General features: G+C 35.5%; 1 protein-coding gene across 1 annotated transcript in view; it reads left to right on the top strand.

Moving 5' to 3' along the window:
* LOC132719852 (integrin alpha-PS1-like) overlaps positions 1-25,105 on the top strand; it is a gene marked incomplete at its 3' end in the record, with an annotated part of 61,815 nt that extends 36,710 nt beyond the window's left edge. The window contains 16 exon segments of the mRNA XM_060703785.1: positions 301-460; positions 6,367-6,580; positions 10,489-10,591; positions 11,254-11,392; positions 12,732-12,820; positions 14,232-14,360; positions 14,796-14,968; positions 16,224-16,425; positions 16,970-17,137; positions 17,313-17,392; positions 17,997-18,144; positions 18,944-19,122; positions 19,773-19,856; positions 20,155-20,260; positions 24,048-24,167; positions 25,040-25,105. Of these exon segments, the coding sequence (XP_060559768.1) occupies positions 301-460; positions 6,367-6,580; positions 10,489-10,591; positions 11,254-11,392; positions 12,732-12,820; positions 14,232-14,360; positions 14,796-14,968; positions 16,224-16,425; positions 16,970-17,137; positions 17,313-17,392; positions 17,997-18,144; positions 18,944-19,122; positions 19,773-19,856; positions 20,155-20,260; positions 24,048-24,167; positions 25,040-25,105 (2,160 nt within the window).
* Between the last annotated feature and the right edge of the window lie 896 nt (positions 25,106-26,001).

Genomic DNA, 26,001 nt, shown 5'->3' with positions numbered 1-26,001 from the left:
AATTGATCTTTTATATTTTGGTTGAAAATTGAAGCAAGATAAACAGAGTCAGCAAAAACAGTTTAAAAGTTGATCATGTGACTTTCATAATCTTAGTCATGGCAATTGTTTTATTTAAAAGAGATGTTTAACAATATTTTTATGATTTCAATTAATCAAAAATTGCCTAATTTATTGGCTTGATGCATACTAGTTGTAACCCGTATGACAAAAATAATGAGTTACAGCCATTTCGGGTCGAAACCTTGATGTGAAATTATGAGTAAGATATAAATAAATGTTGACTGTATGTTTTTGTAGGAAGAAAGACTAATAGTGGGATCTCCTGGTGCAATAAACTGGCGTGGAATGTTAACAGAAGTTGACGTCTCTCCGCAGTTCGGTATCAAGAAAGTGTACAAATCTCCAACATTAGACAGTGATGCCATTAAGCCCCCTGTGCCTCTTATTTCATATCTTGGTATGTATTTTGTTGGTCCTGGTACTGGCCCCTGGCTTGCAATGATCTTTGCCCCACATATCTTGGTATGTATTATGTTGAGCCTGGTACTGGCCCCCTGACTTGTAATGATCTTTGCCCCACATATCTTGGTATGTATTTTGTTGAGCTTGGTACTGGCCCCTGGCTTGCAATGATCTTTGCCCCACATATCTTGGTATGTATTATGTTGAGCCTGGTACTGGCCCCTGACTTGTAATGATCTTTGCCCCACATATCTTGGTATGTATTTTGTTGACCTGACTTGTAATGATCTTTGCCCCACATATCTTAGTATGTATTTTGTTGACCTGACTTGCAATGATCTTTGCCCCACATATCTTAGTATGTATTTTGTTGACCTGACTTGTAATGATCTTTGCCCCACATATCTTGGTATGTATTTTGTTGACCTGACTTGCAATGATCTTTGCCCCAAATATCTTGGTATGTATTTTGTTTAGATTTGGTACTGGCCCCTGACTTGCAATGATTTTTGCCCCACATATCTTGGTATGTATTTTTTGAGCCTGGTACTGGCCCCCTAACTTGTAATGATCTTAAAGCCCCACATTATCTTGGTATGCATTTTGTTGGTCCTGGTACTGGCCCCTGACTTACAATGATCTTTGCCCCCATGCAACTGTTTGAATTGCACCGCAGAGACTTTAGAATCTTTTATGTGAGGGAGCTCAGACAGTTAAGCTAGTGTATCGAGGGTTGGTCACAAAACTGTTGTAAGTCCTTTATTTCACATATAAGTTACTGCAGTTTTGCGGTCAACCCTCGATAAAGATGGTCAGTGTTTCTACCCAGATGCCGTCATGTGACTGGAATGATACAGAAAAGAGTTCTCTAAGGTATCTTTTCAGATGTAAAGCTGGAAACTTTAGCATGACTATTTCAATGTTGGTATGAATTGAAATTCGTCAACAAAAAAATTGTTGTAGTCTTAGTAGTTTAAATATACCAGGACATTTTTGTTTCTTTATTCTCGCATATGAGTAATGACCATGTATAGGCCCTGATGTTGATTTCTTTCCTTAACTGAAGCTGACAATCAAGTTCTAAAACAATGTTGAAATGTGCCAATTGTAGACCAAGCCACTTTAAAGCAGCATGCCTCAAAATTCATAATAAATTTCATGAAAATTTTGAAAAAGTATTTAAAAATTATTATATTTAAGTGAACAAAGAAAGTAATTTACTCATTGCAAAGCGCACTTACAATTCTTGTAAATAACCAAAAGGAGGTCAAAATGTGCAAAAATTGCTCTTTGCTTTAGTCATGCAGTAGAAATATAGTGATGAATGCTGTAAAATCAGTCATTAATCATACATGACATGTAAATTATTACTTGAATCTTTTTACTTTTCTTAAAATCTTAATAAATTTTTCTCACATTTGATTTTCTTTAAATATTTTGGCTTATCTGGCATGCAGCTTTAAGAAAGAAACAGTTTCAGATTTTCAGTTTTATTAACCAGGTTTTCAACTAAAACCGGGTTATTGTAATGCCGAAGTCTGCGGGCGGGCGGGCAGGCGGGCGGGCGGTTGTCAACTTTTGGTTTCCGCTCAATAACTTTAGTTTGCTTTGGCCTATTGACAACAAACTTGGTGTGTAGGTAGCTTATATCAAGAGGCAGCTTGGGATTGCTAGCCAGGTGTCTGTGATCAAGGTCAAGGTCACTGTTACTAAAAATAGAAATTCAGTTTCCGCTCAATAACTTGAGTTTGCTTTGGCCTATTGACACCAAACTTGGTGTATGGATAGCTTATATCAAGAGGCAGCTTGGGATTGCTACCCAGGTGTCTGTGATCAAGGTCAAGGTCACTGTTACTAAAAATAGAAATTCAGTTTCTGCTCAATAACTTGAGTTTGCTTTGACCTATTGACACCAAACTTGGTGTATGGATAGCTTATATCAAGAGGCAGCTTGGGATTGCTACCCAGGTGTCTGTGATCAAGGTCAAGGTCACTGTTACTAAAAAATAGAAATTCAGTTTCTGCTCAATAACTTGAGTTTGCTTTGGCCTATTAACACCAAACTTGGTGTATGGAGAGCTTATATAAGGAGGCAGCTTAGGATTGCTATCCAGGTGTCTGTGATCAAGGTCAAGGTCACTGTTACTAAAAATACAAATTCAGTTTCCGCTTAATAACTTGAGTTTGCTTTGGCCTATTGACACCAAACTTGGTGTATGGATAGCTTATATCAAGAGGCAGCTTGGGATTGCTACCCAGGTGTCTGTGATCAAGGTCAAGGTCACTGTAACTAAAGATAGAAATTCAGGTTCCGCTCAATAACTTGAGTTTGCTTTGGCCTATTGACACCAAACTTGGTGTATGGATAGCTTATATTAAGAGGCAGCTTGGGATTGCTATCCAGGTGTCTGTGATCAAGGTCAAGGTCACTGTTACTAAAAATAGAAATACAGTTTCCGCTCAATAACTTGAGTTTGCTTTGACCTATTGACACCAAACTTGGTGTATGGATAGCTTATATCAAGAGGCAGCTTGGGATTGCTACCCAGGTGTCTGTGATCAAGGTCAAGGTCACTGTTACTAAAAAATAGAAATTCAGTTTCTGCTCAATAACTTGAGTTTGCTTTGGCCTATTAACACCAAACTTGGTGTATTGAGAGCTTATATAAGGAGGCAGCTTAGGATTGCTATCCAGGTGTCTGTGATCAAGGTCAAGGTCACTGTTACTAAAAATAGAAATTCAGTTTCCGCTTAATAACTTGAGTTTGCTTTGGCCTATTGACACCAAACTTGGTGTATGGATAGCTTATATCAAGAGGCAGCTTGGGATTGTTATCCAGGTGTCTGTGATCAAGGTCAAGGTCACTGTAACTAAAAATAGAAAGTCAGGTTCCGCTCAATAACTTGAGTTTGCTTTGGCCTATTGACACCAAACTTGGTGAATGGATAGCTTATATTAAGAGGCAGCTTGGGATTGCTATCCAGGTGTCTGTGATCAAGGTCAAGGTCACTGTTACTAAAAATAGAAATTCAGTTTCTGCTCAATAACTTGAGTTTGCTTTGGCCTATTGACACCAAACTTGGTGTATGGATAGCTTATATCAAGAGGCAGCTTGGGATTGCTACCCAGGTGTCTGTGATCAAGGTCAAGGTCACTGTTACTAAAAATAGAAATTCAGTTTCTGCTCAATAACTTGAGTTTGCTTTGGCCTATTAACACCAAACTTGGTGTATGGAGAGCTTATATAAGGAGGCAGCTTAGGATTGCTATCCAGGTGTCTGTGATCAAGGTCAAGGTCACTGTTACTAAAAATAGAAATTCAGTTTCCGCTTAATAACTTGAGTTTGCTTTGGCCTATTGACACCAAACTTGGTGTATGGATAGCTTATATCAAGAGGCAGCTTGGGATTGCTACCCAGGTGTCTGTGATCAAGGTCAAGGTCACTGTTACTAAAGATAGAAATTCAGTTTCCGCTCAATAACTTGAGTTTGCTTTGGCCTATTGACACCAAACTTGGTGTATGGATAGCTTATATTAAGAGGCAGCTTGGGATTGCTATCCAGGTGTCTGTGATCAAGGTCAAGGTCACTGTTACTAAAAATAGAAATTCAGTTTCTGCTCAATAACTTGAGTTTGCTTTGGCCTATTGACACCAAACTTGATGAATGGGTAGCTTATATCAAGAGGCAGCTTGGGATTGCTACCAAGGTGTCTGTGATCAAGGTTAATGTACATGTATTTAGTTTTCATGTTATAACTTGAGTTTGCTTTGACCTTTTGACACCAAACTTGCTGAGTGGCAGCTTTGGATTTCCACTTAGATATCTGGGAGCAAGTTCAAGGTCATTTGCTTACAATAGAATTTTTAGCTTCTACTCAATAACTTCAGTGCACTTTGACCTATTGATTGCTGTCACATCAAAACTTAGACGTTGAAAACCTGGTTTTTGTCGCATTGCGGCGCTTCTTGTGTTGAAATTTTACTGGTTTGATATCCTTTAGATTATAAGTGTTGATGAATAAGTGTGAGGACATTTTGTGGTTGAACCATTTTCGAGAGAACTTGATTTCAAGGAAAATTATGTTCTAATCACCCACTTTGTTTAGAATAGCCTTTTCAGATAATGTTACATGTAATTTGTAAAGTAGTTTCTCCAGTAAAGGATCGGAAATCCTTTGATGTTTGAGTTTATGACACGAGTATTGTTTATGATCGCAGGAACTTTGTAATCCAATCAATTATCAGCAGAAACTTCCTACTGTTTTTCCTGTTGAGTTTAGAACAGTCCATGATTTGTTGTTTATATTTAACCTTGAACAATGCTTATAAGTGTTTAGACCTTTTCTTCCAAATAAGGACTACACATAAAAATGCCCTACCACTAAAGGCCAGCATTTTGCATCGATTTTCCCATTTCAACAACAATAGTGCAAACGTTGTAAATAAGGGGTACTTTGTACTTTTAGCGACATAAGAGCAATAGCATGAACAAGATGAAGTTATCTAGCTAACGGAACGTCAGTGATTCTGCACAGGTGCCCGTTTGTGCCTCAAATAATGCACTGAGGGGTACCAGTGAAGTCTCACTCCGCCAGTAAAACTTCAAAATCGCCATATGACCATTACATTGTTGGTATGACTTTAAGCCCAACCAATAAAAATTAAGAATTCCTAAGTTATTGCACAAATTAGCAATGTTTGGATGTCCCATTAGTCAATGGTCACTTTCTTTTCATTTCCCAAGAAAAATATTTATGTTGTGATGAAATTAGAAATTTTGTTAGTATATTAATTTAGTTTTCTCTTTTATTTTTGCAGATTTTTTCTGACCTGATAGCATGGTAAAAAGCCCTGTAAATTAGTTATTGGCCATCCATTTACTGTTGTTTATGACTGGTACCTATATATTTAGCTACAGTGAAAAGTGGACCAGTCTCCTTTAGCCCTTATCCTGCTTTGTAACTGTTGGCTTATGAACTTTATATCCCCCCAAAATAGATAATGGACAGTCCCTAAAAATTGAATCTGGTCAATATAAGAAATTAAGTAGATGAATAAAATATCTGTATTTTGCTCTCCTATTCTGGAAAATAATTGATCTAATATATTTTTACCAGTTTTACTCATACCCCCAATTATCTGGTACCAGAAAATCAATGTTCTTGGCTTTCATTATTCCATACTGATAATTTTACTGATATTTTTTTCAGTATTGGTAGATAAACTTGATTGCTGGTAATGTAAACAGTCATATGGTATCCATAACGTTTATGTTACAAGAAGAAATTTTCCTCCCTGGAATAAAACCAAAGTGAAACAAAATGCATATCTCTAATGCTAAATCTAGTCCAGATTTTAAACTGTGGCTTATTCTGACAAGCACAAAGAACCGATTGAAATTTGTCATAATCAATATAATTATGGTGTGCAAAAAAACTATATCTGTACTAAAATCTCATTAAGATCAAACCCCTGACAAGAAGTTTTAGAATTCTTAGATGGAAATGGGCCGCAATCATTATATTCATGTACACTGATAGAGCTATTATTATAATAAAGGGAAACCAGTCTATTGGTCATTGTGCATTACTAGCCCCAGATTTTTGCAAAATAACTTCAAGTTTATAACATTAATTTAATAGGTGCAATGCAATTCAAGTTTAAATATCATTGTTGCATGAAAAGATAAAATAGCAACCAAACTTTAGTGTAACAAGAGTTTAAGAGTAACTTCCCTTTCATCAAGAATTGTCAGTTTTCACATCCTTTATGATAATAAAGTGTTAAATATAAAATTCTGCATTTTGTTGCCCCAGTTATGATCAATTTATTATTGATTTCCAAAATTAAAATAAATCTTTAAAATAAAAATAAATCAAAATTGTCATTTTTCTACAGGCTATGCTGTGACAGGAGGAAAGTTTGACAACACCAATAGGACTTACTACGTGGCTGGTGCACCAAGGAGTCAAAACACTGGTCAGGTTATCTTCTTCACAGAAATGACGAGCGGGAATATTCTGAAATATGAAAACTCACAGATACTGTCTGGAGATTTACCGTTCTCCGGATATGGACAGGACCTGATAGCCGTAGATATAAACAATGATGGGTATGGTTTAAGTTTGAATAATGACTTAAATGGACTCCACTGAGGTTCAAATTCTTCAAAAAGTAAAATTTGAATTTCTTATAAAAATCAGCTGAGGGTACTTTAAGCAAAAAAATGCAAAAGTGATAATTAAAAAAAAAAAAAATACTGCGAAGTAAATTGAAAATCATATTTTTGTGCTATTCTAAGATTGTACAGATTCTGAGACAGGCTTTCTCTGTTGTTTAAATTTTATTTCACCCTCTTACATACTTTACATGTTAAATTATTTTTTAACCCACATTTTTTTCATACAAAACATAAACTGATTACAAATTTTCATTTGTAATGTCACTTAGGTGTTAATTATGCCCCCTTTTGAAAAAAAGGGGGTATATTGCTTTGCACTTGTCGGTCCGTCGGTCCGTCGGTCCGTCGGTCCGTAGACCAAATGGTTTCCGATTGATAACTAAAGAACCCTTAGGCCTAGGAACTTCAAACTTGGTATGGTGATTGGTCATGACAAGTAGATGACCCCTATTGATTTTGGGGTCAAGGGGTCAAAGGTCAAGGTCACATTGACCTTGTAAGCAAAAACGGTTTCCGATCAATAACTAAAGAACCTTAAGGCCTAGGAACTTCAAACTTGGTATGGTGATTTGTCATGATCAGTAGATGACCCCTATTGATTTTGGGGTCAAGGGGTCAAAGGTCAAGGTCACATTGACCTTGTAAGCAAAAACGGTTTCCGATCAATAACTAAAGAACCTTAAGGCCTAGGAACTTCAAAACTTGGTATGGTGATTTGTCATGATCAGTAGATGACCCCTATTGATTTTGGGGTCAAGGGGTCAAAGGTCAAGGTCACATTGACCTTGTAAGCAAAAACGGTTTCCGATCAATAACTAAAGAACCTTAAGGCCTAGGAACTTCAAACTTGGTATGGTGATTTGTCATGATCAAGTAGATGACCCCCTATTGATTTTGGGGTCAAGGGGTCAAGGGTCAAAGGTCACATTGACCTTGTAAGCAAAAACGGTTTCGATCAATAACTAAAGAACCTTAAGGCCTAGGAACTTCAAACTTGGTATGGTGATTTGTCATGATCAGTAGATGACCCCTATTGATTTTGGGGTCAAGGGGTCAAAGGTCAAGGTCACATTGACCTTGTAAGCAAAAACGGTTTCCGATCAATAACTAAAGAACCTTAAGGCCTTAGGAACTTCAAACTTGGTATGGTGATTTGTCATGATCAGTAGATGACCCCTATTGATTTTGGGGTCAAGGGGGGGGTCAAAGGGTCAAGGTCACATTGACCTTGTAAGCAAAAACGGTTTTCCGACAATAACTAAAGAACCTTAAGGCCTAGGAACTTTCAAACTTGGTTATTGGTGATTTGTCATGATCAGTAGATGACCCCCCCCCTATTGATTTTTTTTTTTTTTTGGGGTCAAGGGGTCAAAGGTCAAGGTCACATTGACCTTGTAAGCAAAAACGGTTTCCGATCAATAACTAAAGAACCTTAAGGCCTAGGAACTTCAAACTTGGTTATGGTGATTTGTCATGATCAGTAGATGACCCCTATTGATTTTGGGGTCAAGGGGTCAAAGGTCAAGGTCACATTGACCTTGTAAGCAAAAACGGTTTTCCGATCAATAACTAAAGAACCTTAAGGCCTAGGAACTTCAAAACTTGGTATGGTGATTTGTCATGATCAGTAGATGACCCCTATTGATTTTGGGGTCAAGGGGGTCAAAGGTCAAGGTCCACATTGACCTTGTAAGCAAAACACAGTTTCTGATCAATAAGTAAAGAAAAAAAAACCCCCCAAAAGGCCTAGGAACTTCAAACTTGGTATGGTTATTGGTCATGATCAGTTGATGGACCCCTAACGATTTTGGGGTCAAGGGGTTCAAAGGTCAAGGTCACATTGACCTCTTGGGCGTAAAAAACGGTTTCCGATCAATAAACAAAAGAACGCCTTAGGCCTAGGAAAACTTCAAAACTTGGTATGGTGATTGGTTTATGACCAGCAGATGACCCCTATTGCATTTTGGGGTTAAGTGTCCAAAGGTCAAGGTCACAATTGACCTTGTAGGTAAAAACAGTTTCCGATCAATAACGAAAGAACCCTTAGGCCTAGGGACTTCAAACTTGATATGGTGATTGGTCATGATCAGTAGATGACCCCTATTGATTTTGGAGTTAAGGGGGTTAAAGGTCAAGGGTCACATTGACCTTGTACGTAAAAATGGTTTCCGATCAAATAACGAAAGAACCCTTAGGCCTAGGGGACTACAAACTTGATATGGTGATTGGTCATGATCAGTAGATGACCCCTATTGATTTTGGGGTCAAAGGTCAAGGTCACATTGACCTCTTAGGTAAAAAAAGTTTCGGATCAATAAACTAAAGAACCCTTTGGGCCTAGGAACTTCAAACTTGGTATGGTGATTGGTCATGATCAGTAGATGACCCCTATTGATTTTGGGGTCAAGGGGTCAAAGGTCAAGGTCACATTGACCTCTTAGGTAAAGCAGTTTCCGATCAACAACTAAAGAAAAACCCTTAGGCCTAGGAACTTCAAACTTGGTATGGTGATTGGTCATGACCAGCAGATGACCCCTTACTGATTTTAGGGGGTTAAGGGGTCAAAGGGAAAAAGGTTCACATTGACCTTGTAGGTAAAAATGCTTTCCGATCAATAACTTAAGAACCCTTAGGCCTAAAGGAACTTCAAACTTGGTATGGTGATTGGTCATGACCAGCAGATGACCTATTGTTTTTAGGTCAAGGGGTCAAGGTCATGTAACATTGACCTTGTAGGTTTAAAACGTTTTCTGATCAATTAACTAAAAACGCTTAGGCCTAGGAACTTCAAACTTTGTATGATGATTGTGGTGACCAGCAGATGACCCCTATTGAGTTTTGGGTCAAGGGGTCAAAGGTCAAGGTCACATCGACCTTGTAAGTAAAAAACGGTTTTCTGATCAATAACTTAAAGAACGCTTAGGCCTAGGAACTTCAAACTTGGTATGGTGATTTTTCAATGACCAGCAGATTACCCTTTTCGATTTTGGGATCAAGGGGTCAAAGGTCAAGGTCCCATTGACCTTGTAAGTAAAAAACGGTTTCTGATCAATAACTAAAGAACACTTGGGCCTAGGAACTTCAAACTTGGCATAATGATTGGTCATGAATCAGCAGATGACCCCTATTGATTTTTGGGTCAAAGGTCAAGGTCACATTGACCTTGTATGTTTAAAACGGTTTCGGATTCAATCAATAATAAAACAACCCTTAGGCCTAGGAACTTCAAACTTGGCATGGTGATTAGTCATGACCAGCAAATGACCCCTATTTGATTTTGGGGGTCAAAGGGTCAAGGTCACATTGACCTTGTAAGTAAAAACGGTTTCTGATCAATTAAGTAAAAACGCTTAGGCCTAGGAACTTCAAACTTTGTATGATGATTTGTCTTGACCAGCAGATGACCCCTATTGAGTTTTGGGTCAAGGGGTCAAAGGTCAAGGTCATGACCAGTAGATACTTGATAACCCTTATTAATTGTTTGATCACTGGGTCAGAAGTCATGCATAATTACCTTATCACATGAATAATTGGCTGCTGATAGGGGGCATACATGTTTTACAAACATATCTTGTTTATTTATAGATTTTATCAATAATTTTTATCTTACATTTTTATCAATGATATTTCATTAGTAAATTTTACATAAAAAAATACTGGCTGTTTAATTCTTCATTAACGTATCATCCAAAGGGGCTTATGAAAATATTCACTACGGATAGGAATTTAACATTTGATTTCGATAAAGAAAATGTCATTTAAATCTGATATTTATTTGATATGGCATAAAAACTACTCTCGTTGAAGAATAAAGGACATTTTATATCAATATTAAACAGATACGATGATTTGGTAGTTGGATGTCCATTTTACTACGAGAAAGAAAAGGACAGCATCAGAATGGGCGGAGCTGTGTATGTTTACATAGGAAATGGAGACATGGTAAGTAACATATTTAGCTTTTTTTTTGCAGCCACTTTGTTGTGTATATTTCATCATGTCACAAGGCTAGAATTTAGCACTTGCAAACTAACAAAATGTGAGTCAAAAGAAGAAAAATGCAGTAACTTTCTCTTTACACTCTCAAAGTTTTAATTGTGAAGCAGATAGTTAAGGAACATAAATTGATATAACTTTGTAAAATGAAATGAAATTGTAACAGAAAAGTCATCTCTGAAGGCAATTTATGCGAAATAGCAATAATAGCTTAATAAACAAAGATACGCATAAGCATCATTTAGTATATTGGTAAATACTATGTTAAAAAAATGCAAATTCTGTTTGGGTTTTGTGAGTTAGAAATTCTTTAACTCACAAAAGTTTGCAGGTGGAAAAAAGTTAATTCTCTTTTAATACCCTTTTAATGTGACATATTGACTATTTCGAGACTGCCAAGAAGTTTTGATTCACATTCAGGCTGAATATTTTTTTATCAAAAAACTTAACACGATTCAAAATGACAAAATACCCTTACAATGTGACACATTCACCATTTCCAGACTATCAATTTATTCCAGGTCAGGCCGCATATTTTTCATTAGAAAACATATCAGATTTTAATGTAGTTTAATACCTTTACAATGTGACATTTTGACTGTTTTCAGATTACCAGTTTTACCAAGAAGCAGGTTATTAAGGGGCGAAGTATGAGTCAGGACGAGTGTGATTCCTTGCTGTGTTTACATGCTAGATTTGGATTCAGTTTAGCAAATGCTGGCGATCTGAACAGAGACAATTTTGGAGGTAAACAATTTATATTGGGCCGTGTTTGTATATCTAAATAAATCTTTGTGTAAACTTTTAACTGGTTTAGATATCAGTAACAAGTAACATAGAGCCCAATCTGATTTCAATCAGCTCCTAAATAAGGCTACGCATTAGGATCTGACTTCCACCCATAGGTAGTCATCTCGTGGTCTTTCAAACAACCAATCATTGTGAGCTTTCATTATTTTGAAAGCAATGTGAGTTCTTGTTTTAACCCTTTGAAAACCAATACTGAGTAGGTAATTATCATGATTTCGTGAACAAAAATGATGTCCATATAGCAGACAGACCGTCTGGCAAAACAATCTTGCCCATTAAAAATTGACTTTTTTTAAGATAATTTATGAAAATTACTCCAAACATTGTTTTCTAAAGAAAAATCAACAATTTGTTTAACTCTAGTATTTTGATACTTCTTCTAATGCCTGTCTGAAAAAAAACAAAAACAGCTTGATTGCATGGCTAAAAATAGCTTTCTCTGGAAATCCGAATTAAAAAGAAGGTGAAACATATACGTTGGTCATCAGATCTACACAAAAGAAATAAGTAGATCTGAACTTAAGTCATATTGCACAGAGCCATAACAAGAATTTCTTAGGATTTACAGTATCAAATAATTTTTAAGATAAACTATAGTTCAATTTACACACACTGTAGTGATTGAGGTCACTTGAGTTACCAAATCTCTTGAGGTAAACAATACTGTTCAGGACATTTCGTTGACTTCCGAAATGTCTTCAGTCATACTCTATATCCCTGCACCCTTGCCGGAAGCATTTCTTAATGCTCTATTTTGAACTATCAAAGGGATTTCCACCACATTGAAGCCGTCCGTTTAGCTCAATAGGTAAGGCTTTGGACTGTAAATCGGGTGACCCGGGTTCGATTCCCAGACAGTGCAGGTCACATCCGTTGTGATTGATCATGGAATCTTTTCTACGGTCATTCGCACTGTACCTCTGATCTGACATGTACAGAAGTTTCAGTTCCTTGCGAAAGTGAAGGCAACTAGTACTGGTAAACTGCTTGACAGCCTGCCCGGGAATGATGCGGTGGCTGAACTGTGCTCTGGTAAATTCAATGTGGCTTACTGCAATGGTCCGGAGTGAAAACTACCAACACCAGTCCATCACTCCACCACTCCACCACATTGAAACTTAAGATATTTTCATTTAACCTTTAATTGCAAATTTGTAAACAAAAAAATAACTGCCATTGAAATTGAAAATTTGAATTTATAAGATAATATTTCTTTACAGTAGTAAAATGAAAATAGATTTCTAATGAAAATTTATGTATGTCTTTGTTTTATCAGATTTTGCTGTTGGTGCTCCATATGAAGGGCGTGGTGCTGTGTATATATTTCATGGATCTGCTGATGGGGTCAAGGAAGCTTATTCTCAGGTATGATTTAAAAGTATCAATTGCTTTGGACTTAAGATATCAATAACGGTGTTACATATTCTTGAGTTTTGTAAAAGATATTGCTCTTTTATATACTTACAAATGAAATATTGATGAAATAAAATGCATGTTTTCATTTTCTGTATTTTCACTATAAACTATCTTTTTTCACTGCAGTGAAGCATATTTTCGGTATTTTCATTAGTGTCTTGCCAGACTAAATTTGTTTATAAATTCAGCCAAAATATAAAATTTAAGGGCAAGTCTTTTAAATTAAAATGTCAAAAAAGAGAAAAATGTGTGTTATATTTTGAAACATAAAATTCAATTTTTCCTGAAAATACAGGATTTACTTTCACCTTGTGAAGTTGTGATATGAAAATTATCATATTTCACTTGTGGCTCCCACCGCTTATGAAATATTTATTTTCATCCAAAGATAGATTCTGTATTTATTGCAAAAACTTAAATATCCTCTATTTATTAAATGTAATTAAAGCCATTTGAAAGATGATAAATGTAATTTTATTTTACCCAGAACACTGTCTCAGCCTTAAATGATGCAGGACAGGGTACTTATGATTTCCTCTGAAATTAAAGTTTGAAAATTGCCTAAAAGTGATTGTGTCTTTTGTTCATAAAATCTAATTTGGGTTTATTTGGTCAGTCTTGGGGTAAATAACCCCAAGACACCCCAAGATAACCCAGGACACCCCAAGACTACTCTGGGACAGAAATATACACATTTTTTGTCCCAGGACTACCCCAAATAACTTATATATTGTGTAAATTGGGAAAGTTACATTATATTATCATGACAACTGATTATTTACCTGTCATCTTGTTACTATTCAATCCATCAAATATTGTCAATTATGTATGGGCTTTTTCCATCACTAAAATATTTAAAATATACGCTCTTTATAGAGAAAAATATTTTGAATTGAATACATTTTACTGAAACAATAAGACTGTGTTAATCTAACGAAATGTGGGACAGGTGAAATAAAAAAAATATATATCATGAAACAGAATATGATCGATTTAATAATCAGGCATCAAAAATATGTCACTCATGAAATGACAATGTCGTAGATTTGAACTTGCACTACACCAAATTCTCGCAATCTTGGTGTTATTACATTGTTGTTAACTATTTTGCACAAAAAGAATATATTAAAAATCTTACATTAAAAAAATACAGGGAAAGGGAGATAATTCAATGTGTACATGTGAACTCGCATAGTTACCTCCTGTAAACAAAGTAAAATTAAGACTGTATAAAAAAATGATATGTCAGTCAAAGTGTCTTAGGGTGGTCTTGTGGTATCTTGGAGTAGTCTAGGGGTGTCTTGGGGTAAATAGACAGACCAGGGTTTATTGATATTTATTTTCTCTCTATATATTTCAGAGAATCTATGCTGGTGATTTGTCAGACACTACTGGATGGAATACATTTGGTTATTCTCTGTCTGGAGGCATGGATCTTGACAATAATGACTACCCTGATCTCCTTGTAGGCAGCTACATACAAAACAAGGTTAGTCAAATATGTTTACAGAGATTATTTCCTCCCTTTGATGAGACACTGTGTAATTGTTACTGCACATTACCTCACTTTGATGAAATTGTGTAATTGTTACTTCCCTTTGGTTACAAAGGTATAGTTATAAAGTTTATTCCGTTTTAAGTTCAAGTCCCACATGGGACTTGAGAATCTTTCAAGTGAGGAAGCTTATAAACAGCTAGCTTTTGTAAAGTTTTGATTGAGTGCCAGCTAATGTCTGGAATGATGAATAGAAGGGCACCTGAGGTCTTAATCCACAGTTAAGCTATTAAATCTGCAAAAAAAAACTTTTTCTGTGTGTGGTATTACTTAAAGCCTCAATCAGATTTTTTTTATGTATATATATATGTAAATGTTTGTAAATACATGTACATGTATGTAAATACATATGTTTTTACTTTGATGCAGGTGGCTTTACTGAGAACAAGACCTATAATCATGCTCCACTCGAAAGTTAACGTGAGCCCGAACAAGCTTAACATGAGCACTGATGATCAGAAAACATGTGAACATGACGGCAAAAAAGTGTATTGCGTAGAAGTGAAACTATGTCTCCGGTACACGGCTGAACCGGTAGAGAGGTAAACTATTCTTGGATTATATTTTAGTCTGTCTGCTTAAATTGATAGAAAGAACATAGGGTATGTACAATGTACTTCAAGGTCAACTAATTTGATCCTCAAAAAGTTTCTCTATGACAATAGACTTACTCCAGTATATTTTGGGTTTTTCCCAGCTAATCCGTCGGTGCAAACAAATTTTTGCTTTGAAATTAAGAGCAATAGGTAGACTAATCTATTGTTACCGGTAGTGCACCATGAAGCTCAGTAGAATGACAAATTTTTTTTAAAGATTTAAGGATCAGGATCAAGATTAGGATCAAATTTAAAAACTCAAATATTCTCCATTATTTATCCTCATAGATTGAATATTCAGTATTAACTTAATAAAACTGGACTTGAGATAGCATGCTTATGAAATTTTAGAATGAATTTATTCTTATTTTTACAAGATATGGGCATTTTACAGTTGATCCAAATTTTGATCTTGATCCTGAAATTGATCCTTATTTTGATTCGATTATTTTTGTATTTGTTTTGTTATTTGCTGATTTTTCCCCAAAATAGGTTGGTTTCTTTGCAAGTAAGCAATTATTTTTATTCCGAATATGTACCATTTACTTCTAGCATAATACCATCAATTTTAGTTGTATAAAACAATGAAAATAAAATCAGGATCATCTGATCCTGATCCTGATCTTTTCTTTGTGAACACGGGGATCAGCATGGAATAACCCACATTTGCGGAGTTCTGGATAACATCTGTTGATCCAAGACACACAAGAGTCTTATTGTCTTTTGTCTCACAGCCCTGATTAAGAAACCTTGTGAGATTAATAGTCAGTCACTTTTGGAGAAATTGGTCATTACTAGATACCCAGTCATTGAGGTGGACTGACCACGAAGTTATGACCAAATATATGTTAAAATCAAAGAAAAAAAACAGAAAAAAAACAAACAAGCATCAAAATTAGCTTATAGAATATCTGTTGCCTACTCAAATACTTTAAAGGTCATTTTGACTGTACAGGCCTGCTTTATTTTGATATAACAAACATATTATACTGGGCTGAGAATTATTACCCTATCAGGATTGTCAAATCATTTGTGCTTAAAAAGAAGTACTTGTTTCTATTCCTTGCAATGTATATACACAGCCATTTTATAAGGAAATCTTTCCTTCTTCCAGGTGTTTAAGTCTTCTTGTAAAAGGTGTAAAATGTAATATGACCAGCAAAGAATATAAATAAAATGATATCTATTACATATGTTTCAGATTCGATGCTCCTGTTGATATTATATACACCATCATAGCTGAACCAGGCAAACTCAGTCCACGAGTCGAGTTTATGAAAGACGGCAATAAGACGCAGGAAGTAAAGAATACATTTACACTCTATAAACAAAGAACGACGGGCCTATCAGCAGACGATCCTGACGCTACATTTGCTTGTATTTCTCATACAGCTTATTTAAAGGTTTGTATTTATTGATATATTAATTTCATTACTTAGGGAGTGTGTGACAGGGTCCATCATAAAAGTTTAAGCTTTACCATTCAAAGTGTATGTAGAGCTCTGTAATGGATCTAATAAAAATAGCAGTTAAAAAAGTGGTCGTTTTGGGTACAAATTTGATGATTAATGACCATTTTATACCTTTACTGAATGACAATTTTAAAGCTTTTTTTTGAATTCTTACAAGGCATTAAAAGTTATTCAAATGAAAATATCACATGGAGATGGACTTGCGTATTGGGATTATAAGATGTATGTAAAAGATAGAAACCATGAAATTGTCCAATTAGTGCAGTAGTGGGTTAATTTCTATTAAGTTTAAGAAGAGTTTACCAGTTATCTGCACTAATGTGACGAATTAGTAACTGTATTTAATTGGTAAAGGATAAACATAATAAACAGGATCCATTATTAACATCATATTTAATGTCATTATTGCATGTTAAGTCCATTTGGAATCTTTGTTGTATATTACAACATTTATATCATGATTTCTTCATTCTAGACTCCTATAATTGACGTATGGTCGGCCATTGAATTTGGCATCAACTTTGCACTACCAGAGAAAGATCCCCCAGTGGCATCATCTCCAGATACGCTCCCGGATATCAATGAATTCCCAATACTTGATGCAGGAATAAATTCTGTCGAAAATCAAATGGTTATGACCCAGGTAAGAAATATTTTACAGTCATACCTGTTTGTAATGAGAAATGTAAAATTGAAGCAAAAAACCTACCTGTCAACGTTTGTTATGCAAGCACATATGATATGGAAAAGCAGGAGGCCTATTGATTGGAAAATATCTCTTTATATAATTCTGAACGGTTGTTTTCTGTTAATTATAGGTGGAGTTTCTCAAAAAATGTGGCGATGACCAAATTTGCAACAGTAATTTACAAATGAAAGTATCACCCAAACTGAGAAAGTAAGTGTTTTACATATAGTAAGAATATAGTTAAGATTCATGGTGATTGCTTATAAAGAAAATATAATTATATCTGCTGAATATGTGTGTACAGATAATGAATTTGCTAGTAATGATCTGGATTATCCAGCACAAGTTTGTTGGATATCGCTTGACAGGTTGAAAAATGTCATCAATAAACTATTGAATAACTTTTATTTGATTGTTTGTTTTTACAACACACCAATTTAGTGTAGGTCATATGGCGCTGAAACAGGAAAGATGATTTTGGCTAACCCTGGGTGTTACAATCTTCAAAGCAACACCAGGGATCAGAACCACCCCACCTGATGGAGCTTGCAGATGCTTGGACTCCAGTTATTCAGTGCCATTTAGTTGCCTCTTAAGTTCACACAGAGATAATAGGTGGCTACATTTCTGATGCCTCAACCATTAAAGACAACCCCTCCGCAACAAGGGGATTGCATAAGTATAAGATTAATCATTACTCATTTCCTGCCAGGTAAATACTGGAAAAGAATAAGGGTGATAATATTTTGTGTTAATGTAATAAAATTGTTTTTTGATGTTCATAATTTTACTTATTATTTATATAATTCATTAGAGATGAAGATGGCAAACTAGTTTTAGAGATTGGGAGATCCGATATTGTTCGTGTAGAAGTGGATATAGAAAACATGGGGGAGATTGCGTACCAGACCGAGTTTTACCTGTCTAGACCAAAGAGTCTTACCTGGCAGCAGTCCGACCCCGTAAGTTTATTAAACCTTATAATAATCATCACCTTAAGTGCAATTACTGATTAACGGCTATAAAATTTAGAAGGACTTATACCATGATTGCATTAAGGCGACAAAATATCATTCCACAAAAGTCATAGTAAATGATACCACTTGACTCACAGCTGCTAAAACAAGACCTTAAAGGGACTCCACTGTTTTTTCAAGATGACTGGACTAGAAATAATTGTTAGGGATTAATGTTAGAAATTGTTCGAGATTAATGTTCCATTTGAAACAGATCTAGACCATCTTGTGTGCAAAATTTCAGATAATTTGTTCACTCTCTTTTTCCGTAATGATTATTTACATTGTGAAAAACCACCCAAAATTAAAAAGGGTTGGAACACTGATCACTTAAATCAGACTAAGAATAGCACAAAAATATGATTTTCTATTTATTTTTTTTTCAGTAAATTTTATTATTATTTGTTGTGGATTTTTCTGTTTTAAGTGCCGCAGTTGCCAGCTGGTCTATATAAGAAATTAAAATTTTATGCTTTTGAACCTCAGTGGAGTTCCTTTAAAATACAAAATCATAATGTTGCTGGAAGATTGTCAAGTGAAATTAAATATATAGCACAAACTTAACATGCAAAGGAGTAGTAATGGAAGTTACAGGATAGGTACCATATCAAACCATATTTTGTAAATAATGACAATTTCAGAATGTTTCCATTTTCGTAAAAAGCTTAAAAATACAAATTTTATAGCCGATTGAAATTATATCATAAACTTATGTGAAACAATGATTTAATTTTCTATTTAACAGAAAGACATAGGCTGTGATGTTTACAATGACACTTTAATCAAGTGTCAGAGTATTGGAAGCAAAGACAATGGGAATCCATTAAAGGCAGGAGCAGTAACTGTGTTCGCATTACTTTTCCAAGTTGACAGGAAAGCTATAGCAACTGTAAGGTCCATTCAGCTGACCGCATGGGTCAATACGTAAGCATTCTACGTTTTTACTCAATCCTGTAAATTTGCTTCGGGTAATTGGCTACAAAAATTTGTCCAGAAACAGCCTTTGAATATTTTATCGTTAATCTGTAATAGAGTTTTTAATATGTATTGCAAATTCATCAGTATTTTCAACCATTTGTTTTCCTGTTGAATATATGATTGATTGGTAAAATTAATTTTCATGGAATGTTTATATTATTGTTGGCCATTTGCTCATGTGTATGTATCATTTAACCTGATCTTAAGTGAATTTAAAAAAAAATTGTAATAACTAAGACAACAAAATGCGCTACTTTTTATTACATCATTTAAATATTGAAATTAATGACATTGTTTTGATGTTTTATGCTTGGTTATTGAATGTAGTTACTTCATGAAATGTAACACTACAATATAAGATTCTGTTTATCACATATTCAAAATTTGAACATGTGATAAACAGAATCTTATATTCATGCACATTTAATACTAAAGTTATAATATGGTTTCATTCAACTCATTCAATAAATTTAGTATTAAATCTACACTCATTCAATATCCTCTATATATTTAATGGTTATGTAACATGTACATTGTATAACAAACAACGTCATGAAAGTAATAAATTCTTTTTTTATTATTTTTTTTGTTTTCAGAACGAGTGTTGAAGTAACACCAGCTGCTGACAAAGTTGTAATACCTATAGTAGTTTATGTAAATGCTGATTTACAAGTGTTTGGGTAAGTGAGCATACTGTTAAACCTTTTTTGCTCAAATTCTGGATTCTGAGAACTTAACACGATCTTTATGAGATCTGCAAATTTTGTCATGTTGTATACAGACACAACAAATTGAAGTCCAGGATTTATTTAGCTGACAGTACAAAAATCTAGATTGATTGCTAATGATTCCTCAAATCCTATTTGTAATTTCAATCCAACCACACACTGTGGCAGTGACTATTATTCTGTATTTTAATATATTAAGTCACTGTATAGAAAATGAATACATTATGATGTATTAAACTTTTTGTTACAGAATTGCTGAACCTGACAGTGCCATCTTGTACTCGGGCGATGTCCGGGGAGAAAGTGCTATCAAAAATGAGTTTATGATTGGAAAATCTGTGAACCATACTTATACAGTAAGTTAATTCTGTGAACCATATTTATTAAATCAATTTAAATCTGTGAACTATGTATATATAAAGTAAGCATTTTTGATATTTTACATGAAGTTGACCTCCTTGGATAAACTGTAATAACTCTGAAAACTGGACCCTGTCCAGACTTGACCAAAAGTCACGTTTATAGAGGATTCTGGTTTTCAGAGGATTCCGGTTTTCAAAGTTTTTACTGTATACTTCTTACTGCTATAGGGGCCCTCAGTGGTGTATTATTAAAATGCTGTTGTTAATGTCAAATTCTGACATTACATTGTTTTTGTTGTTTAATGTATGACTGTTGGTCAGTTAAGGTCGAATCCTGTTGGTCAGTAAAGGTCAAAACTGGAAATTACAATGCATTTTGTTTAGTTATTATACACCCACACAATTATGTTGCTGTTGTTTATTATCCCCCGCCGATAGACTCAGGAGGGGGAAATAGTTTTGGCGTTGTCCGTCCGTCGGTACGTCCGCACAAACATTTTAGGTATATGAGCTAACTTCCGTCCGTCTGTCCATCCGTCCGTCTGAATTTCATTTCCGGACTAGTTCTCTGCAACTACTAGCTGGAATTCAACGAAACTTTATGGGAATCATCAATATCAAGAGGAGATGTGCACATCGTCGCCTTGTTCCGGTCAGACACTTTAACTTAGAGTTATGGCCCTTGATTAGTTATGCAGTATGCATATAGAGCAAAAATCATTTCCGCGCTACTTCTCTGCAACTACTGGCTGGAATTCAACGAAACTTTATGGGAACCTTCAATACCAAAAGGAGATGCGCATATCGTCACCTTGTTCCGGTCAGTCACTTTAACTTAGAGTTATGGCCCTTGATTAGTTATTTTGCAGTATGCATATAGAGCAAAAATCATTTCTGCGCTACTTCTCTGCAACTACTGGCTGGAATTCAACAAAACTTTATGGAAACCTTCAATACCAAGAGGAGATGCGCATTATTGTCACCTTGTTTGGGTCAGACACTTTAACTCAGAGTTATGGCTCTTGATTAGTTAATTTTGCAGTATGCATATAGAGCAAAAATCGTTTCTGTGCTACTTCTCTGCAACTACTGGCTGGAATTCAACAAAACTTTATGGGAACCTTCAATACCAAGAGAAGATGCGCATTTCATTGCCTTGTTGGGGTCAGACATTTTAACTTAGAGTTATGGCCCTTAATTAGTTATGCAGTATGCATATAGAGCAAAAATCATTTCCGCGCTACTTCTCTGCAACTACTGGCTGGAATTCAACGAAACTTTATGGGAACCTTCAATACCAAAAGGAGATGCGCATATCGTCACCTTGTTCCGGTCAGTCACTTTAACTTAGAGTTATGGCCCTTGATTAGTTATGCAGTATGCATATAGAGCAAAAATCGTTTCCATGCTACTTCTCTGCAACTACTGGCTGGAATTCGACAAAACTTTATGGGAACCTTCAATACCAAGAGAAGATGCGCATATCATTGCCTTGTTGGGGTCAGACATTTTAACTTAGAGTTATGGCCCTTGATTAGTTATGCAGTATGCATATAGAGCAAAAATCATTTCTGCGCTACTTCTCTGCAACTACTGGCTGGAATTCAACGAAACTTTATGGGAACCTTCAATACCAAAAGGAGATGCGCATATCGTCACCTTGTTCCGGTCAGTCACTTTAACGCAGAGTTATGGCTCTTGATTTGTTATGCAGTATGCATATAGAGCAAAAATCGTTTCCGCGCTACTTCTCTGCAACTACTGGCTGGAATTCAACAAAACTTTATGGGAACCTTCAATACCAAGAGAAGATGCGCATATCATTGCCTTGTTGGGGTCAGACATTTTAACTTAGAGTTATGGCCCTTGATTAGTTATGCAGTATGCATATAGAGCAAAAATCATTTCCGCGCTACTTCTCTGCAACTACTGGCTGGAATTCAACGAAACTTTATGGGAACCTTCAATACCAAAAGGAGATGCGCATATCGTCACCTTGTTCCGGTCAGTCACTTTAACTTAGAGTTATGGCCCTTGATTAGTTATGCAGTATGCATATAGAGCAAAAATCATTTCCGTGCTACTTCTCTGCAACTACTGGCTGGAATTCGACAAAACTTTATGGGAACCTTCAATACCAAGAGAAGATGCGCATATCATTGCCTTGTTGGGGTCAGACACTTTAACTCAGAGTTATGGCTCTTGATTAGTTAATTTTGCAGTATGCATATAGAGCAAAAATCGTTTCCGTGCTACTTCTCTGCAACTACTGGCTGGAATTCAACAAAACTTTATGGGAACCTTCAATACCAAGAGAAGATGCGCATATCATTGCCATGTTGGGGTCAGACATTTTAACTTAGAGTTATGGCCCTTGATTAGTTATGCAGTATGCATATAGAGCAAAAATCATTTCCGCGCTACTTCTCTGCAACTACTGGCTGGAATTCAACGAAACTTTATGGGAACCTTCAATACCAAAAGGAGATGCGCATATCGTCACCTTGTTCCGGTCAGTCACTTTTACTTAGAGTTATGGCCCTTGATTAGTTATGCAGTATGCATATAGAGCAAAAATCGTTTCCATGCTACTTCTCTGCAACTACTGGCTGGAATTCGACAAAACTTTATGGGAACCTTCAATACCAAGAGAAGATGCGCATATCATTGCCTTGTTGGGGTCAGACATTTTAACTTAGAGTTATGGCCCTTGATTAGTTATGCAGTATGCATATAGAGCAAAAATCATTTCCGCGCTACTTCTCTGCAACTACTGGCTGGAATTCAACGAAACTTTATGGGAACCTTCAATACCAAAAGGAGATGCGCATATCGTCACCTTGTTCCGGTCAGTCACTTTAACTTAGAGTTATGGCTCTTGATTAGTTATGCAGTATGCATATAGAGCAAAAATCATTTCCGCGCTACTTCTCTGCAACTACTGGCTGGAATTCAACAAAACTTTATGGGAACCTTCAATACCAAGAGGAGATGCGCATTATTGTCACCTTGTTCGGGTCAGACACTTTAACTCAGAGTTATGGCTCTTGATTAGTTAATTTTGCAGTATGCATATAGAGCAAAAATCATTTCCGTGCTACTTCTCTGCAACTACTGGCTGGAATTCAACAAAACTTTATGGGAACCTTCAATACCAAGAGAAGATGCGCATATCATTGCCTTGTTGGGGTCAGACATTTTAACTCAGAGCTATGGCCCTTGATTAGTTGTTATTCAGTATGCATATAGAAAAATATTTGTTTCTGCGCTACTTCTCTGCAACTACTGGCTGGAATTCAATGAAACTTTATTGGAACCTTCAATACCAAGAGGAGATGGGCATATCGTCGCCTTGTTCTGGTCAGACATTTTAACTTAGAGTTATGGCCCTTGATAACTTATGCAGTATACAACCAAAGCAATAGTCGTTTCCGTGCTACTTCTCTGTAACTACTGGCTGGAATTCAATGAAACTTTATGGGATACGAAGAGGAGATGTGCATAAAGTCGCCTTGTTCCGGTCAGACACTTATTACTAAGATTTATGGCCCTTGATTAGTTATGCAGTATGCATACATCTCATTGGCATTTCCAGATATTACTATTTAACACAGTGTTATGGCTCTGTTATTGCCCTGAATATTTATCAAGTTTAAAGAATATTACTGTTTATGCCATGATAAATATATTAATAAAGCCTTATGTCTTCAGTTGTTGTATTAGTAATAACCAGTACTCGGTGGGAGATATAAATTCAACGAATTTGCTTGTTTTACACCAGATTTACAACAATGGTCCAGGCAGTGTAGAATCATCTGAGATCACGATTTTGTGGCCGTACGAGACAGGTAGCAAATATCCTCATGGCAAACATCTCCTGTATCTAATGCAGCCACCACAGGTTTGTGCCAGTATTATTGTTATAATTATATTCACATCTCATTTAGTATATCACTACGTAATGTGGCGGGTTCAAATCCTGTTGAAAATACTTAGTTATCTATTGAGACCCTCATTACTGTGGGGTTAGATCCTACTGAAAATAGCCATGTCTAAAACCCAGGGCTCAAATGCTTCTGCAAGAAGTTTTGAAAAATCTTTTTGAGCCCAACATCTCAGTGTTTTCAAATGTTGATAAAAACTAAAATTCTGAAGAAGCAAAATCAGATCATTGCTTTCACATTTTACAAATTTCTTTAGGTTAGTTTGTGTATGATAACCATCATTTACATTACTGAAGTTTATGATAACCATTTACATTACTGAAGTTTATGATAACCATTTATATTACAGAAGTTTATGATAACCATTTACATTACTGAAGTTTATGATAACCATTTACGTTACTGAAGTTTATGATAACCATTTATATTACTGAAGTTTATGGTAACCATTTTCATTACTGATGTTTGTGATAACCATTTACATTACTGAAGTTTGTGATAACCGTTTACATTACTGAAGTTTATGATAACCATTTATATTACTGAAGTTTATGATAATCATTAACATTACCGAAGTTTATGATAACCATTTACATTGCCGAAGTTTATGATAACCATTTACTTTAACGAAGTTTATGATAACCATTTACATAACTGAAGTTTATGATAACCATTTACATAACTGAAGTTTATGATAACCATTTACATTACCGAAGTTTATGATAACCATTTACTTTAACGAAGTTTATGATAACCATTTACATAACTGAAGTTTATGATAACCATTTACATTACAGAAGTTTATGATAACCATTTACATTTACTTCAGGTTCTTAATGGAGGTGATGCCACGTGTTATGATCAACCAGATATTGTCAATGTTATAGGTGTAGCGGTAAGTAAAAAAAACATTTCACAATTTCCATATGTTAATGAAAATAAACAACAACAAAATCAATTGTGAAATCATCAATATTATTCTGGATATCAAATTTGCTAGATTTTATGTTTCTAAATCAATCATCAATCATTTTATTTGATTTTAATGATATACTTCAGGTTTGTGAATTGACAAAAGGAATGGGGTTATTTTGACAGTGTCTATTCAACAATTTGAAAAACACGGGGACAGGGGGGATTTTTATCCAAAAGTGAGAATTTATTACATTTGGTGATATTTTCCCTTCTTTCTCTGTAAAATTCCCCCCCCCCCTTTCCTCTGAAAAAATGGGGGGGGGGGGGGGGTCTCAAAAATATGAGTGAATCATTGAAAGTTTATGATGAAAAATGATAAATTCCATTTTGATAATGTAATATTATAAAAGTAAAAATGGAAATATTATCTTTTTAGGAAGAAATTAAAGTTCTAGTTGACAGTTATTCATTCTGTAGAATGTTGATATTTAACCCTTAACCTGCTGGAACTAAATGTGATTAGCCATTCCCACCAGTATAGAGCCAGGCCGACCTGAATATCACTGCAGTCTAGACAGAATCTAGTCAGAATAGCCTTAATATCACTGCAGGCCATACAGAATCTAGTCAGGCCGGCCTGAATATCACTGCAGTCCAGACAGAATCTAGTCAGTCCAGCATGAATATCACTGCAGTCCAGACAGAATCTAATCAGACCAGTCTGAATATAACTGCAGTCCAGACAGAATCTAGTCAGTCCAGCATGAATATCACTGCAGTCCAGACAGAATCTAGTCAGTCCAGCATGAATATCACTACAGTCTGGACATAATCTAGTCAGGCCAGCCTGAATATCACTGCAGTCTGGACAGAATC

The sequence above is a fragment of the Ruditapes philippinarum genome, unplaced genomic scaffold (assembly GCF_026571515.1).
Source record: "Ruditapes philippinarum isolate M1 unplaced genomic scaffold, ASM2657151v2 ctg1448_1_1_1_1, whole genome shotgun sequence".
In the NCBI taxonomy this organism is placed as follows: Eukaryota; Metazoa; Mollusca; class Bivalvia; order Venerida; family Veneridae; genus Ruditapes; species Ruditapes philippinarum.
The sequence above is the reverse complement of the archived record's forward strand: the minus strand, read 5'-3'. Positions and strand labels throughout refer to the sequence as shown.